This window comes from Crotalus tigris, unplaced genomic scaffold (assembly GCF_016545835.1).
Source record: "Crotalus tigris isolate CLP2741 ecotype Arizona unplaced genomic scaffold, ASM1654583v1 scf7180000019844.519500, whole genome shotgun sequence".
NCBI lineage: Eukaryota > Metazoa > Chordata > Lepidosauria > Squamata > Viperidae > Crotalus > Crotalus tigris.
The window spans coordinates 11449-28895 of record NW_024097737.1 but is presented as its reverse complement, the minus strand read 5'-3'; the positions used below and the strand labels follow the sequence as shown (position 1 = coordinate 28895).

The 17447-nt window shown below is 48.6% G+C and overlaps 1 protein-coding gene across 2 annotated transcripts; it reads right to left on the bottom strand.

The window, feature by feature from the left end:
* On the bottom strand, positions 1–17186 carry NRSN2 (neurensin 2). Of its 2 annotated transcripts, none has more exons than XM_039364767.1 (4): positions 17027–17186; positions 8618–8823; positions 3447–3640; positions 1–1277 (listed from the first exon to the last, which is right to left on the bottom strand). In XM_039364767.1, exons 3-4 carry the CDS (start codon positions 3633–3635, stop codon positions 882–884), a joined length of 585 nt encoding a protein of 194 aa, XP_039220701.1. In that variant the 5' UTR covers positions 3636–3640; positions 8618–8823; positions 17027–17186; the 3' UTR covers positions 1–881. The 2 variants fall into 2 exon arrangements, with proteins under 2 accessions (XP_039220701.1, XP_039220702.1); XM_039364768.1 differs by lacking the exon at positions 17027–17186 and adding an exon at positions 13516–13590.
* Between the last annotated feature and the right edge of the window lie 261 nt (positions 17187–17447).

The following is a 17447-nucleotide window of genomic DNA, read 5'->3' as shown; positions in this document are numbered from 1 at the left end:
CTTATTTCAGTCTTTATTATTCTAAGCTGGTTTCTTCCCTCAAGTAGAGGACCACATGAAGGCCGAAAGATTCTGCGCAGCTGCCCCCCCCGTCTCTCTGATGGTCTTTCCCGCTATGGAGTTTCCCCCTTGAATCAGAAAATGGTACGGCCTCCACAGCTGATGCTCCTCCCACTTCCATTCCTGTCTTTACCAGGGTGCTGTCAAATGGTCTCTCCTGATTGGTGCATCCGGCTGCTCGTTCCAGACCAAGTGATTTGTTTCTCCACTGGCTTTTGTTGCCCGCTTCCTACTGCTCACCACCAATCAGCAAGGAGATATCTCTTAATTCTGGGCCCTGAAGTAGTAAAGGGAGGGATCTGTCTGCTTGGCTCCCCCCACTTTGGGCATCTCCCAACTTAAAACCAGGGGTAATTGAAAAATGGAGGGAAGATACCAAAGCAGAAATAGGGAGGTAGACCCTTCCTTGATTCTGCTGTTACAGATAGTCCTCGACTTACGTCCACAATTTCAGTCACTAAACAAGGTGATTGTTAAGTGAATCATGCCCAATTATACAACCTTTTTTTGCCATGGCTGTTAAGCAAGTCACTGCAGCTGTTAAGTGAATCATACAGTCATTAAGTGAATCCGGCGTCCCCTTACTGACTTGATTTGTTGGAAGCGGGATGGGAAAGGTCGCAAATGCAGATCACGTGATCTGCAGGCCACTGTCTCTGGAGGTGGAACCCAGCTTTCCACCTGTGGATAGAAGGACTTCAACTCCCAGAATTCCCTAGCCAGCATGTGCTGGCTGGGGAATTCTGGGAGTTGAAGTCCACCTATCTTGAAGGTTGGGAAACACTGCTTTGGTGCCTGAACAGCTTTTGGTGAATCTGAATTCACATCTCTCCCTTTGGCTGGACGCCCTGTACCCAGGAGACTTGGAAAGGGGCGGGGGTCGCTGAGACGATGGCACCCCATGGATGGGGGGCATTCTCCTGCAAGATGGGCGACAGCTGTTCTTCCTTGCCATTGTCGCCTGGATAGCCAGTCCGGTTCCTTCTGCCAATCCTGGACAACACAACCGAGGCCGCCAGCAACACCCCAGCGACGGCGCACAGCACCACACCGACAGCTCGGCAGATATCCAGGGCACCGGTGTAATCTACGGCTCGCTGGTCCAGCACCACAAACTCAGCTTCACCAATGTCCTCCAACCTGGAGGGCAGGAGGGACCCCGTGGTTAGAGCCGCCGCGCCGGTGAGCATCAGCAGAGTCCCGGCTGAAAGCGTCACCTGGAAAGGAGAAGGTAGAATGAGAGACAAGCATCCGTATGTGCGCTACAGTTAAAACAATTAACCAGTGGAACTACCTGCCTCCAGAAGCGGTGAATGCTCCAACAATGGACGTTTTTAAGAAGAGACAGGACAGCCATTTGTCTGAAATGGTGTAGGGTTTCCTGCCTGAGCAGGGGGTTGGATTAGATGACCTCCAAGGTCCCTTCCAACTTTATTATTATTATTATTATTATTATTATTATTATTATTATTATTATTATTGTTGTTGTTGTTGTTGTTGTTGTTGTTGTTGTTGTTGTTGTTATGTGGTAAACAGTCAAAAGTCACTTTTTCACAGCTGTTGCAGCTTTGAATGGTCACTAAACAACTGGCTGTAAGTCAAGGACTACCTCAAGTAATAAGCTAATTTAACAAACTGGGCCTTTAACTAACTCAACCTAAGCCCCAAACCAAACCAATCACGGTTACTACAAACCAAACTTAGTGTGTTGCACAAAAAGCAGCTATTAGCTCTTTCAGTGACCTGATTGACCGAGTTGTGTGAATGCAGCACTTGGGAGTGAGGGCTGTGTGTGAAGGCCCTGGCTTTCTAGGCATAGTCTTGTTCTCAGAAGCTTTCTTTCCGTATACTAAAATGAATCTTAAAGAAAAGCATTGCTGGCTGGAGGATTCTGGGAGTTGAAGTCCACACCTCTTAAAGTGGTCCTTAAAGTGACCTGAAGATCCAATCCATGCCTGTAGGTGGCGACAGAGTCATCCCAGAGACTAACCAAAGGGGTTTGTGTCCTGACCACCAGCTGCAAATCAGCTCTTGGACCGACACCCCCCCCCCCAATTTTTCAAAAGCCTTATGCAATCTTCCAGCATATGTTTGCCTCCAACCTAACATCTCTGCCACTGAGTCAGATGTTTTCCCACTTAGCTGCCTGATCTAGGGAAGGGGGGGGGATCTCCAAACTTCCCCTTTAAGTTTGGTGGACTTCCAACTCCCAGAATTCCCCTGCCAGCAGGGGTTTGGAGACCTCTGACCTAGAAAATCGTGAACAGCGCTAAGTGGGAGGAGTGGGGGAGAGGCCACAAAAGACCCATTATGGATCCTTTTTTATTGTATTGTAAGATGCTGGATAGTGATGTTCTATAAATTTAATAAATAAAATAATCTCCCCACTTGCAATCTGGGCAAGTGTGTTATAATAATAATAATAATAATGATGATGATGATGATGATGATGATGATGATGATGATGATGATGATAATAATAATAATAATAATAATAATAATAATAATAATACTGGAGAAGATAACAAAATACAAAGACCTACAAATAGAAATAGAAAGACTGTGGCAAAAGCAAGCAAGGGTAGTACCAATAGTCATAGGCTCCTTGGGTGCAATCCCAAAACAACTGGAGCACCACTTGAACCCCATTGGCATTGACAAATTTGCCATTAGTCAATTGCAAAAGGCGGCCTTACTAGGAACTGCTTCCATCTTGCAACGATATCTGTAATACCATCAAACATCCACATTGCCTATCCCAGGTCCTGGGTAAGGACTCGATAGGTAGAAAAAATGCCAAATCCAGTCTGAACATCTGGCTGACTGTGCGATGATCCATCAATAATAATAATAATAATAAAGTTGGAAGTGACCTTGGAGGTCATCTAGTCCAACCCCCTGCTCAGGCAGGAAACTCTATACCATTTCGGACAAATGGCTGTCCAGTCTCTTCTTAAAAACTTCCAGTGTTGGAGCATTCACCGCTTCTGTTGTGGGAAGGCACTCTGTATGTGCTCAGAGAACACGCCACAAAGCAATGGGTGCCAGGCTCCTAGTTTGATGGACTTCAACTCCCAGAATTCTGGGAGTTGAACTCCACCAGTCTTAAAGGGGCTAGATTTGGCGACCCCTCACCCAGAAAATCATGTACAGAGCTAAGCGGGAGGAGTGGAGGGGAGGCCACAAAAGGCCCATTATGGATCCTTTTTTATTGCATTGTAAGATGCCCAGGATTGTTTTGGAGACTGGTGTTCTATACATTTAATAAATAACATAATCTCCCCACTTGCAATCTGGGCCAGTGTGTTGTGGGAAGGCATTCTGTCTGTGCTCAGAGAACACGCCACAAAGCAATGGGTGCCTGGATCCTGGTTGAAAAATCTCACCTTCCAGAAGACGGGGGTCCAGCCAGCCTTGGTGGGGGATGTAGCAGCATTCTCCAAATTGTCTTCCGAATGGGTGCCAGTGCAGTCCTCGTAGAAAAGATGCAGGTACGAACGGACGCCGTACCATTTGCCCTCCTCCATGTTTGGACCCCGCTGGCAGCCACAGATCTGCTCTCCGGCCCTGGCCATCAGTGCTGCAGGGAGCAAGCGGGCAGGTCAGACTGGATTGCATAGCACTGTGGTGGCAGACCTATGGCACGCATGCCAGAGGCGGCATTCAGAGCACTCTCTGTGGGCACGCGCGCCGTCGCCCCAGTCCTAGGCCTTCAGCTGAGTTTTATAAAACCTTTTCGCTTTAGGCCTCCACCGCCTTGTGCAAAAAAAAAAAAAAAGGTTCAATCAGTCAATTTCAACTTCTCGCGGGAAAAAAAAAGATCTTGCAAAGTTGGAATTGATTGATTGAACTTTTTAGTCCCACCCAGTCTGCCGTTACCACTGCAGCCATGCCCACCAATGGGCCACACCCACCCAATGGGCCACACCCACCCAATGGGCCACACCCACCCAGCACCCGACGATGCATAACTGGGTTTTGGGTTGCCGTTTGGGCACTCGGTCTCTAAAAGGTTCACCATCACTGGCATAGCATTATAAGTAGTCCTCCATTTACGACTGCAATTGAGTCCAAAATTTCTGCTAGTAAGCGCGATAGTTGTTAAGTGATTTACCCGTTTCCCCCCCCCCCCATTTTACTTTTCTTGCCACAGTGAATCACTGCAGTTGTTAAGTGAGTAACACAGTTGTTAAGTGAGTCTGGCTTTGACGTTGCACCTCAGAGGCTTGCCAAAAAAAAGGGATCGCGTGACCCAGAATGCTGCAACCGTCATAAATGTGAGTCAGTTGACAAGCATTCAAATGCTATGGGGATGCTGTAACGGTCGCAAGTATGGAAAGTGGTGATAAGTCACTTTTTTCAGTCCCGTTTTAACTTTCAAAAGGTCAATAAACGAACCGTTGTCAATCGAACACTAGCGTACATGGAATAACAGAATTGGAGGGGACTTCGGGGGTCATCTAGTCCAGCCCCCTGCTCAGGCAGGAGACCCTATTATTCCATTTTGACCAATGGGTGTCCAGTCTCTTCCTAAAAACCTCCAGTGACGGAGCACTCACTACTTCTGGTGGCAAGCTGTTCCATTGGTTACTTGTTCACACTGTCAGGAAGTTTCTCCTTAGTTCCAGGTTGCTTCTCTGTTTCATACTGGCAGTCCTCAACTTATAGCCATTTGTTTAGCGTCCGTCTGAAGTTACAAAGGAACTGAAAAAAGCGAATTATGAGCACATTTAACTATCCCAGCCTCCCCAAGGTCACATGATCAAAATTTAAGCACACTGCAGCGTCCGAGAGTCGTGTGATTGCCATTTGTGACCTTCTCAGGAATGGGGGAAGTTGGATTTTCCCTAAAGACCCTATGATTTGCTTTGAACCACTTGACTCGCTTAATGACTGCATGACTCCTTAAGAACTATGACAAACAAGGTGGTGAAAGGAGGCTGACTCACTTAACAAGCATTTAGTCCAATATTGCAATATTTGAAAGAGGCAGGAGAAGGCTGAAAAATGATGGGGGTGATGCCCTAAGGATTTTCCCTCAATGTTGGGGCTCCCGAATCAGAAAATGGTGATGGGTATGCAGAGAGCTGGTGCCCCCTCCCCTGTGGGTGGCCAACCCAGTGGTATCCCTTCCCTGCCCCCTCCCTACCACACCTATCCATGAAGCTTGCCTGCCTGGCTGGCTGGTCCTTAGCTGGCAGCATCCTCTTTTTCTGATTGGCCGTTGCCATGGGAACTGCCTCCATACAGAGAGGAAGCCGGATGGTGGCAAAGTCAGCCATCCCTGCCCTGCCTCAGCTGCAGAGAAGCCAGACCAAGAGGAAGTGGAGGCCTGGGAGGGAGGGAGGGAGGGAGGGAGGGAGGGAGGGAGGAAGGAAGGAAGGAAGGAAGGAAGGAAGGAAGAAGATCAAGGAGGGATGGAGGGAGGAAGGAAGGAAGATCAAGGAGGGAGGGAGGGAGGAAGGAAGGAGAAAGAGGAAGGGAGGGAGGGAGGAAGGAAGGAAGGAAGATCAAGGAGGGAGGGAGGGAGGAAGGAAGAAGGAGGGAGGAGGAAGGAGGAGGAGGGAGGGAGGGAGGGAAGGAAGGAAGGAAGGAAGGGAGAAGATCAAGGAGGAGGGAGGGAGGAAGGAAGGAGAAAGAGGGAGGGAGGGAGAGAGGGAGGGAGGGAAGGAAGGAAGGAAGGAAGGAAGGAAGAAGATCAAGGAGGGAGGGAGGAAGGAGAAAGAGGAAGGAAGGAAGGAAGATCAAGGAGGGAGGGAGGAAGGAAGGAGAAAGAGGGAGGGAAGGAAGGAAGGAGGGAAGGAAGGAAGGAAGAAGATCAAGGAGGGAGGGAGGGAGGAGAAAGAGGAAGGGAGGAAGGAAGGAAGGAAGATCAAGGAGGGAGGGAGGAAGGAAGGAGAAAGAGGAAGGAGGGAGGAAGGAAGGAAGAAGATCAAGGAGGGAGGGAGGAAGGAGAAAGAGGAAGGAAGGAAGGAAGATCAAGGAGGGAGGGAGGAAGGAAGGAGAAAGAGGGAGGGAAGGAAGGAAGGAGGGAAGGAAGGAAGGAAGAAGATCAAGGAGGGAGGGAGGGAGGAGAAAGAGGAAGGGAGGAAGGAAGGAAGGAAGATCAAGGAGGGAGGGAGGAAGGAAGGAGAAAGAGGAAGGGAGGGAGGGAAGGAAGGAAGAAGATCAAGGAGGGAGGAAGGAAGGAAGGAGAAAGAGGAAGGGAGGGAGGAAGGAAGGAAGATCAAGGGGGGAGGGAGGGAGGAAGGAGAAAGAGGAAGGGAGGGAGAGAAGGAAGGAAGGAAGGAAGGAAGGAAGGAAGGAAGAAGATCAAGGAGGGAGGGAGGAAGGAAGGAAGGAAGGAGAAAGAGGAAGGGAGGGAGGAAGGAAGGAAGATCAAGGAGGGAGGGAGGAAGGAAGGAGAAAGAGAAGGGAGGGAGGAAGGAAGGAAGATCAAGGAGGGAGGGAGGAAGGAGAAAGGGAGGGAGAGAAGGAAGGAAGGAAGATCAGGGAGGGAGGAAGGAAGGAAGGAGAAAGAGGGAGGGAGGGAGGAAGATCAGGGAGGGAGGAAGGAAGGAGAAAGAGGGAGGGAGGGAAGGAAGGAAGGAAGGGTCAAGGAGAGAGGGAGGGAGGGAGGAAGGAAGGAAGGAAGGAGAAAGAGGAAGGGAGGGAGGGAGGATGGAAGGAAGGAAGGAAGGAAGGAAGGAAGGAAGGAAGGAAGGAAGGAAGGAAGGGTCTAGACTCTAGGCAATTGTGCAAATTTTTCTTGGTTGAGGCAGATATCCTTTCTTTCTTTCTTTCTTTCTTTTTTCTTTTTTTCTCTGCCATTGTAACTTTGAATGGTCACTAAATGAATTCTTGTAAGTGGAGGACTACCTCTACTCAGCCAAAGGACTTAGGTTTGCACAATTCTGCAACCAGCTGCCCCCAATCCCTGTAGCTTAATGAAGGCTAAAACTATTCGGGCTAACTTCTCTGGTGAATCATCTGTGACTCGGCTCCTCACGTGATGTCTACACAACATACAGATGGGCTCGGCAATGGTCCCATCTCCCTGCTCCAGACCCTGTTCCCTCAAACCCAACTCGGAGTTGCATCTCAAGCCCATTTTGGAATCAGTCCAGGTGTGGGACATCCATTTTCTTCCAGTCGTCCACAAATGCCCTCTTCACCCATTCTCACTCCATCTCTTTGGTCCCCACCTGGTTAGTCACCCTTCCAGTGGGAAAAAAGCTACAGATAATAAACCTAAGATAGCTGATGATAGACAGCTCTAGGATGGATGGATGGATGGATGGATGGATGGATGGATGGATGGATGGATGGATGGATGGACGGACAGACAGGTAGGTGGCAGATAGATAGATAGATAGATAGATAGATAGATAGATAGATAGATAGATAGATAGATAGATAGAAAGATAGATAGATAGATGGATGGATGGATGGATGGATAGGTAAATGAGATAGATGAGGGAGAGAGAGACAGAGAGACAGACAGAGATGGATAGATGATGGATGGGTAGGAGATACGTAAGTAAGGTAGATAGATAGATAGATAGATAGATAGATAGATAGATAGATAGATAGATAGATGGATGGATGGATGGATGGATGGATGGATGGATGGATGGATGGATGGATAAGATAGATAGATAGATAGATAGATAGATAGATAGATAGATAGATAGATAGATAGATAGATAGATAGATAGATAGATAGATAGTGGATGCATGGACAGACAAATGGACAGAGACAGATGGATAGATGATATAGTAGATAGATGGATGGATGAACAGAGAGATAGACAGATAGAAAGGTGGGTACGAAGTAGGTAGGTAGATGGGTAGACCAGTAGATAGATGAGATAGATGAACTAGCTAGCAGATAGAGAGAGAGAGAGAGAGAGAGAGAGAGAGAGAGAGAGAGAGAGAGGGAGAGGGAGAGGGAGAGGGGTAGGTAGATAGGTAGGTAGGTAGATAGATAGATAGATAGATAGATAGATAGATAGATAGATAGATAGATAGATAGATAGGCAGGCAGGCAGGCAGGCAGGCAGGCAGGCAGTCAGTCAGGCAGGCAGGCAGGCAGGCAGGCAGGCAGGCAGGCAGGCAGGCAGGCAGAAAAAATATAGATGATAGGTAGGTGTGTGAATACAGTGGGTAGATATGGAGACAGACCAACATCTAGCTAGACAGAATCCACAGCCGAGAGAGGAATTCTCTTCTTCGCCACTCCCCATAGTGTTCCTGTAACCAGATGCTGCCCAAAGTGAGCATCTGCATTTTCTTAACACCCTAAACCTCCTTTTTTTTAATCTGGCTTAGGTTAATTTTTTTTTTAATATTTCAGGCATTGCAAGACCCCAACTTGCAGGGTGTGACCCCCTGGAGTCATTCAGCAGCCAGGCTGAGCTCGCGGTCCAAACACTGCCTCTGAACCACCTCTGCACTTTTCCTCGTCTTTCCGTGGCCGAACCCCTTTCAAAACCCCCTGTTCCCCACGGTCTGCCTGGATGTCCCAGCTGGGAGCCCCCTCCGGCTGAAGCTGCCTCACCCCTTCCATGCTGCTTACCTGTGTTGGGGTACCACCCAAGCCCTCACTGCCTCATCGGCGGGAAAGTCCGGGATGTGTCCTTGGCACCGGTTCTGCTGGCCAAGCCGGTGCAGCTGGCGGTTGGCAGAGCTGGCTAGCGGTCATCAGCACCAGGCAGAGAGAAAGCCAGGATGTCACTTCTCCAGGGGATCCAGGTGAGGAGACCAGAAGGCTGGAACGGTCATCTGCATGACAGAGGCGGGCAACTGTCCATCGGCTGCAAGAACCGCGGGCGGGAACCCAACAGGGGGAGCTAGGCTGGCAAACCCACCGAAGACGGAGTCTGAGTCACCGTCAGAAAGCAGCCACTGAGTATCTGTTTCCCTGCTTGCTGTGCTTCAGTGGGGAGCTGCCTCTCCTCCCCCCCCCCGCCTGAGTCATGGCGCCGGGTCCCCCACCTCTGCTAGGCGCTGAGGAATTGGTGTTCAGCAGGCAGCAAGGCAGAAACCTCTTTCTCCTGGGTTATTTGTGGGTCCTGCTCAAATCCGGTTAGTTGCTTGCCTTCTGCCCCCCCCCCCCCCCCGTTCTAATGCACATGAGTTCACCCCATAAGCTGAGAGCTGGGGCAGAGCTGCCTGCACATGGATGCCAGCATTTCGGTCTTGCTTTGAAGGGAGGCGTCCTCTTATAATAACACACACCCCCTTCCTATACACGGAGCGTCAAGGTCTCCGCTCTGGAAGTCATTGACGTAACTTTTCTGTATTAATGCTCCAGTCGCTGCTTCTGGCTCCTTTATTTTATTCCTTATTTGTATATATCCAATACACTTCCCTCTTCCTATTTCCCTCGTAACAGCCACCCTGTGAGGTGGGCTGAGCTGAGAGAGAGGGACCGGCCCAAAGTCACCCAGCCAGCCTTCGTGCCTAAGGTGAGACGAGAATTGAACCTGTGTTCAGCAGGTCAGCGGTTCAAATCTCACCGGCTCAAGGTTGACTCAGCCTTCCATCCTTCCGGGGTAGGTAAAATGAGGACCCAGATTGTTGGGGGCAATGTAAATATATATATATATATATATATATATATAAAACCACACATTGCTGCTCAAAGCAAGAAGCTAAAAACACCAGCCTGAAGATGACGAATGTGACTTCGTCGAAACGTTGCCAAGACACTTCCAATTTTACGCGGGAGAAAACCCGAACAACCAAAGACCTATATACAAATACCCGCGAAAACCTCAGAAAACATATATATATATATATATATACACATTGCTTACTGGTGTACACCGCTTAGAGAGTGCTTGCACTTAAAGCGCTATATAAGTCTCATAAATAAATAAATAAATAAATTCACCAACTCCTAGTGATTGGCCCAGTCACCCAGTTGGCTTTCCTCCCTAAGGGGAGACTAGAACTCACTGTCTCCCTGTGATTGGCCCAGTCACCCAGTTGGCTTTCCTGCCTAAGGCGAGACTAGAACTCACTGTCTCCCAGTGATTGGCCCACTCACCCAGCTGTCTTTCCACCCTACGGCGAGACTAGAACTCATTCTCCTAGTGATTGGCCCAGTCACCCAGCTGTCTTTCCACCCTAAGGTGAGACTAGAACTCATTCTCCTAGTGATTGGCCCAATCACCCAGCTGTCTTTCCTCCCTAAGGCGAGACTAGAACTCATTCTCCTAGTGATTGGCCCAGTCACCCAGCTGTCTTTCCACCCTAAGGTGAGACTAGAACTCATTCTCAAAGTGATTGGCCCAATCACCCAGCTGTCTTTCCTCCCTAAGGCGAGACTAGAACTCATTCTCCTAGTGATTGGCCCAGTCACCCAGCTGTCTTTCCACCCTAAGGCGAGACTAGAACTCACTGTCTCCCTGTGATTGGCCCAGTCACCAGCTGTCTTTCCTCCCTAAGGCGAGACTAGAACTCACCGTCTCCCACTGATGGGCCCAAAGTCACCTAGCCAGGTTTCATGGCTAAGGCAGGACTAGAACTCACCATCCCCAGCTTTCTAGCCTGGCGCCTTAACCACTAGACTATAAAATGGCTCTGATCATGCCACTTGCTGAAACACGGTATCCTTCCTAACTCTTTTTGGCATCACGAAGCACCCAAGATCGGTGCTTCAAAAGCCTCCGTAAGCCAGGAATGTGGATCCAACATTTGGCAGACATACCAAGTCACCATGGACTGGCGTTGTGTTTTTTCTTGGCTTCTTTTCCATTGCAAAATTGTGGATTCTTTTCTTTTAACGCCAGAGAGACCAGAAAAGGATTGATACGGGAACTCAAGCTCCACTTTTCTCTGCATGAGGTCCTGCCTGGCTCTTAATGTCAGTGGGATCAATGTCCCTCATTTGGGGTCATGCTTTAGTGCCGCCTTGCAAGGACCCTCCCCGCCAGTGGATACGGTACTCAGGAAGGTGGGGCTTAAGATGACTCCACCCCTTTGAAAAGGATTTGATTATTAGAAGCTGGGCTAGTCCTTTCACTGATAATTGCTCTCCTCCTCAGGACGTTTCTCCTTAGTTCCAGGTTGCTTCTCTCCTTGATGAGTTTCCATCTGTTGCTTCTTGTCCTGCCTTCAGGTGCTATAGAGAATAGCTTGACTCCCTCTTCTTTGGGGCAGCCCCTGAGATATTGAAACTCTGCTATCATGTCCCCCCTCGTCCTTCTCTTCATTAAAGTAGACCTACCCAATTCCTGCAACCGGTCTTCGTATGCTTTAGACTCCAGTCCCCTAATCATTCTTGTTGCTCTTCTCTGTACTCTTTCTAGAGTCTCAGCATCTTTTCTACATCGTGGTGACCAAAACTGGATGCAGCATTCCAAGTGTGGCCTTACCAAGGCCTTGTAAAGTGGTATTAACACACTTCAGGTGATCTTGATTCTCTCCCTCTGTTAATGCAGCCTAGCACTGTGTTGGCTTTTTTGGCAGCTGCAGCACACGGCTGGCTCCTGTTTAAGGGATGGTCCACTAGGACTCCAGGATCCCGCTCATACTGACTACCGTTGAGCCAGGTTTTGCATATTGAATACCTGTGCACTTGTTTCTTTTCCTGCCTATGTATAAAATCTTACTTTTCTCACCACTTAACTGCATCTTATAGCCTAGGGCCCAATGCTCAAGTCTGTCCAGATCATTCTGAATCTTGAGTCCACCTTCTAAAAGTGTTAGCAATTCCCTCCAGCTTGGTGTCGTCTGTAAATCTGATGAATTCTCCTTCCTATTCCTTTGTCTAGATCAGGGCTTTTCAACCAGTGGTATGGGTACCACCTGTGGTACATTGGCACCTGGCAGGTGGGACGCGACCATCCTAGAAAAGGGGTAGCGGGGCAGGGAAAGGAGCTGAAACAATGGCAGCACCACACAAGCCTGAGCGAGAGATGGCTGGAGCTGCAGGGCTGTCGGGGCTCAGTGGAAGCACCAGGATCAGCGCCAGGTTCAAGCTGGAGCTCAGCGCTGATCCTGGCGCTTCTGCTGAGCCCAGAAGAAGCGCCGATCAGCTGGAATGTTGCAGCGTCTCCAGGGTCTTGTGATTTACATTCAGAGTCTTGGCAACTGATTCCTATTTAGGACGGTCACAGTGTCCCAGGGTCATGTGAAGGAACCAAAACCTGCTGCAACCACCCAGCAGATGGGGGGGGGGGGAATAAAAACCAAACAGCCCCCCACCCCACCCCCACTGCCAATCCCCAACAGAAATGCTCACAACAATGAAAACCTCGGACAGGAGGAAGAACGCAGCTGGGTGGGCAGGCAGAGGTCTTGCTTGGCTGTGTCTTGGGGGGCACTTTTTTCAGGGCCATTATAACTTCAAACAGTCATTAAGCAAACTGTTGTAAGTCGAGGACTACCTGCACTTTATCACTTGAGTTGAAGTCCACAAGTCATAAAAGGGCCAAGTTTGAAGACCCCTGCTCTAGATCATTTATGAAGATGACAAAGAGCCCCCAGGCCCCGTTTTAAACTTAAAGTTGCCACGATTGAGAAATACTGGTTTAAACATCGTGACTGCATCAGCGTCCTGCTAACTGGGAAAATGACTTCCTCTGGCCCAGAATGTGGTGTGAATGCAACCATATTTAACCCAGGTTTAGGGTGGAGCACAGGGTGTGCATCAGCTTGCAGGACTGGTGTGATTTGGCTGCCGTCTTCAGGAGATGATCCCGACTTGCCTCCAGAAGCTGTGAATGCTCCAACACGGGAGGTTTTTAAGAAGAGACTGGACAGCCATTTGTCTGAAATGGCATGGGGTCTCCTGCTTCAGCCGGGGGTTGGACTAGATGACCTCCAAGGTCCCTTCCAATGCTATTATTCTGTTATTCCTCCTCCTCCTTCTTTTTAAGAAGAGATTGGACCGCCACTTGTCTGAAATGGTCTACAGCAGGGTCTCCTGCTTGAGCAGGGGGTTGGACTAGATGGCCTCCAAGGTCCCTTCCAATGCTATTATTCTGTTATTCCTCCTCCTCCTCCTTCTTTTTAAGAAGAGATTGGACCGCCACTTGTCTGAAATGGTCTACAGCAGGGTCTCCTGCTTGAGCAGGGGGTTGGACTAGAAGACCTCCAAGGTCCCTTCCAGCTCTATTCTCCTCCTCCTCCTCCTCCTCCTCCTCCTCCTCCTCCTCCTTTTTTAAGAAAAGATCAGACAGCCACTTGTCTGAAATGGTATAGGCCCGGTATTTGTATTTGTATTTGATTTTATTTATATGCTGCCCAATCCCAAAGGACTCAGGGCGGTCTCCTGCTTCATCCAGGGGTTGGACTAGAAGACCTTGGAGGTCCCTTCTAACGCTGTTATTCTGGGAAAAGGTTGGCATTTGACATTGGCAACCCAGACTCAGTGAGCTGTGGAAACCATCTGGGGGAAAGATCTAGAGAGAGAAGGATCAGCATCAGCATCATGGCAAACTCTCTGGCTAGCTGCGAACTGACCGGTGTCTGATTGTGGACGATCTGGCAGGGTCAGCCAATCCAGAAGACCAGCACTTGGTTTCTAGGAGAGGAAAGACACCACGCGATGCATCGTTGCTGGGAGGCAGATCCCGCTGGGTGGGAGGGGGGGTGCGAGGAAGATGCTATCGCCCTGTTGCCAGGATACTGCTGTTGTCGGGAGAAAGGAAAGGTGGGGCTTGTTGCTATGGAGCTTTTGGGCGACGGTTCTAGCAACCGAGAATGGGCCACGGATCACTCCTTGGTACCCTTGCCAGTTCTTTTCAGGCGTGCTTCTCAACCTCGGCGACTCGAAGACGGGTGGACTTCAACTCCCAGAATTCCCCAGCCGGCAAGGGAAGTTGGGAGTTGAAGTCCACCCATCTTCAAGCGGTTAAGGCTGAGAAACGCGGCCCTGCAGGCATGTGATTGGTCCAGGGTTCATCACCAAGCAACCATTGCCACGGGATTCCAGACACAGTTTCTATGGCAACGGACCAGTCATCTTCTGAATGCCGATTCTTAACTTCCCTGATGCCTTTACCATGAAAATGGAAGGAGGAGGAAGGGGGGGGGCTTGGGGAGGTATCCATTAAAGGGGAAATCTTTTAATTCAGTATCTCCAACCTGGTGTTCTCTCCCCTGCCCCCCCCCATCTGAAATCTCTGCAAATCTTCAAATTCCCTGCCAGCGTAGACAGTCCAAGCTCTTGAGTGTTTAATGCATTCTGGGATTAAAAATGGCCTTGTGGGATCAAGCAGAGATTGAAGGAGGAAGGTAATAGTAATAGTAATAGTAGTAAAGTTGGAAGGGACCTTGGAGGTCATCTAGTCCAACCCCCTGCTCGGGCAGGAAACCCTACACCATTTCGGACAAATGGCTGTCCAGTCTCTTCTTAAAAACTTCCAGTGTTGGAGCATTTACTGCTTCTGGAGGCAAGCTGTTCCACTGATTAATTGTTCTCACTGTCAGGAAGTTTCTCCTTAGTTCTAGGTTGCTTCTCTCCTTGATTAGTTTCCACCCGTTGCTTCTTGTCCTGCCTTCAGGTGCTTTGGAAAATAGCTTAATTCCCTCTTCTTTATGGCAGCCCCTGAGATATTGGAATACTGCTATCATGTCCCCCCTTGTCCTTCTCTTCGTTAAACTAGACATACCCAATTCTAGCAACCGTTCCTTATATGTTTTAGCCTCCAGTCCCCTAATCATCTTTGTTGCTCTTCTCTGTACTCTTTCTAGAGTCTCAACATCTTTTTTACATCGTGGTGACCAAAACTGGATGCAGTATTCCAAGTGTGGCCTTACCAAGGCATTGAAGAGTGGTATTAATACTTCACGTGATCTTGATTCTATCCCTCTGTTAATGCAGCCTAGCACTGTGTTGGCCTTTTTGGCAGCTGCAGCACACTGCTGGCTCATATTTAAGTGATTGTCTACTAGGACTCCGAGGTCCCTCTCACAGTTACTACTATTGAGCATGGTGCCACCTATGCTGTACTTGTGCATTTGGTTTTTCTTGCCTAAATGTAGAACCTTGCTTTTTTCACCATTGAATTTCATTTTGTTAGTTAGTGCCCAGTGTTCAAGTCTGTCCAGATCCTTCTGTATCTGAAGCCTGTCTTCTGGAGTGTTGGCTATTCCTGCCAGCTTGGTGTCATCTGCAAATTTGATGAGTTCCCCATCTATCCCTTCATCCAAATCGTTGATGAAGATGTTGAAGAGTACTGGGCCCAGAACAGAGCCCTGGGGCACCCCACTACACACTTCCCTCCATATAGATGCAGTTCCATTGAGGACCACTCGCTGAGTACGGCCGGTTGGGGAGCAAGTAGCAGAGCATATAAAGGGGGGGGGGCATGGGAGAAAATTGAGGGGGGACATGGAGAAAAGGGGAGAGATTGAAAGTATTATGAGAAGCTACATCACCAGGGGCGTGACAGGTGGCAGGATTGGTCACGTATGGTGAGTGTTGGTCCAAACCAAAAAGAAGAGACTGGACAGCCATTTGTCCAAAATGGTATAGGGTTTCCTGCCTGAGCAGGGGGTTGGACTACATGACCTCCAAGGTGTCTTCCAACTTGATGATGATGATGATGATGATGATGACGATGGATCATCACACAGTCAGCCAGATGTTCAGACTGGATTTGGCATTTTGTCTACCTATCGAGTCTTTACCCAGGACCTGGGATAGGCAGATGTGGATGTTTGATGGTATTACAGATATCGTCGCAGGATGGAAGCAGTTCCTAATAAGGCCGCCTTTTGCAATTGACTAATAGCGAATTTGTCAATGCCAATGGTGTTCAAGTGGTGCTCCAGTTGTTTTGGGATTGCACCCAGGGAGCCTATGACTATTGGTACTACCCTTGCTTGCTATTGCCACAGTCTTTCTATTTCTATTTGTAGGTCTTTGTATTTTGTTATCTTCTCCAGTTCTTTCTCTTCTATTCTGCTCTCTCCAGGCACTCCAGTCCACTATCCAGTCTTTTTTGTCTTTCTTATCGACAATTGTTAAGTCTGGGTGTTATGTTGCAGGTGCTTGTCTGTTTGAATTCTGAAGTCCCAGAGCAGTTTAACTTTATCATTTTCTATGACTTTCTCTATTTTATGATCCCACCAATTCTTGCTTACAGGCAAATGATATTTCTTGCAGATCTTCCAATGCACCATTGTTGCTAATTTGTCATGCCGCTGCTTGTAGTCATCATCATCATCATCATCATCATCATCATCATCATCATCATTATTTGGTGATCTTCAGCACCAGAGGTGAGAAGAATTGCAGTCAGAAAAATAGGGGTGTTTTATTTCTTGAATAAACATGTTTTCAGGTTTATACACAATATCATAAACCAGTGTTTCTCAACCTTGACCACTTGAAGATCGGTGGACTTCAATTCCCAGAATTCCCCAGCCAGCGTGCTTTAAGGTGGGTGAACTTCAACTCCCAGAATTCCCCAGCCAGTGTGCTTTAAGGTGGGTGGATTTCAACTCCCAGAATTCCCCAGCCAGCATGCTTTAAGATGGGTGGACTTCAACTCCCAGAATTCCTCAGCCGGCATGCTTTAAGAAGGGAGTACATCAATTCCCAGAATTCCCCAGCCAGCATGCTTTAAGGAGGGTGGATTTCAACTCCCAGAATTCCTCAATCAGCATTGGAATTCTGGGAGTTGAAGCTCACCCATATTCAAAAGGCCAGGAATTAACTAACTAGGTTACCTGGTGTGTTCTAGTCCCCCCCCCCTTAGGCAAGAAAGCTGAGTGGGTGGTTTTGGGCAAATCACCAGGAGACGTTGAGTTCTAGTCCTGCCTTAGCCATGAAAACTGCTGGGTGACTTTGAGTTAGCCATTCTCTCTCAGCCCAACCAACCTCACAGGGTTGTGGTTGTGGGGAAAATAGGAGGAGAAAGATTTGGCCTGTTCACAGCCTTGAGTTATCTAGAAAGAAATAATAAAGGCAGGAGAAAAAGAAAATCTAACTTCTAAAAAGGTGGGATGCTCAGAAACCCCTTACCTGCTTCCCTGTTGGTTCCACAATAGCTCGGATGCCAGCATTCCATTGGGCGATGCCCGGGCCCTGTTGCCTTGGAGACAGCCTCCTCTCCAAGGATGCTGATGATGTCACTGGGATGCTGCTGGCTCCAGCGTTTTCGAAGATGCTTTCCGAGGGGGCTGAAACAGACTGGCTGAGGGATTTCCCCCCCCCTCCCCATTCCTTTTAAGGATTTTGGTAGCAAATGAAAATACAACCGGTGCATTCGGAATGAGGGATCCTTCATTAGGATTCACTCCCTTGCAGATCTGTGCGGGTGGCTCTCTATTGATCTTAAGGAGGCTGAGAGCAGCCCGGTCAGCTGACCTCATCAAGCTAAATTCCATGTTTCTAAGTATAGCTTGAAGCAGGTTAGGACCTAAAAATAGTTCCATTGAACCAA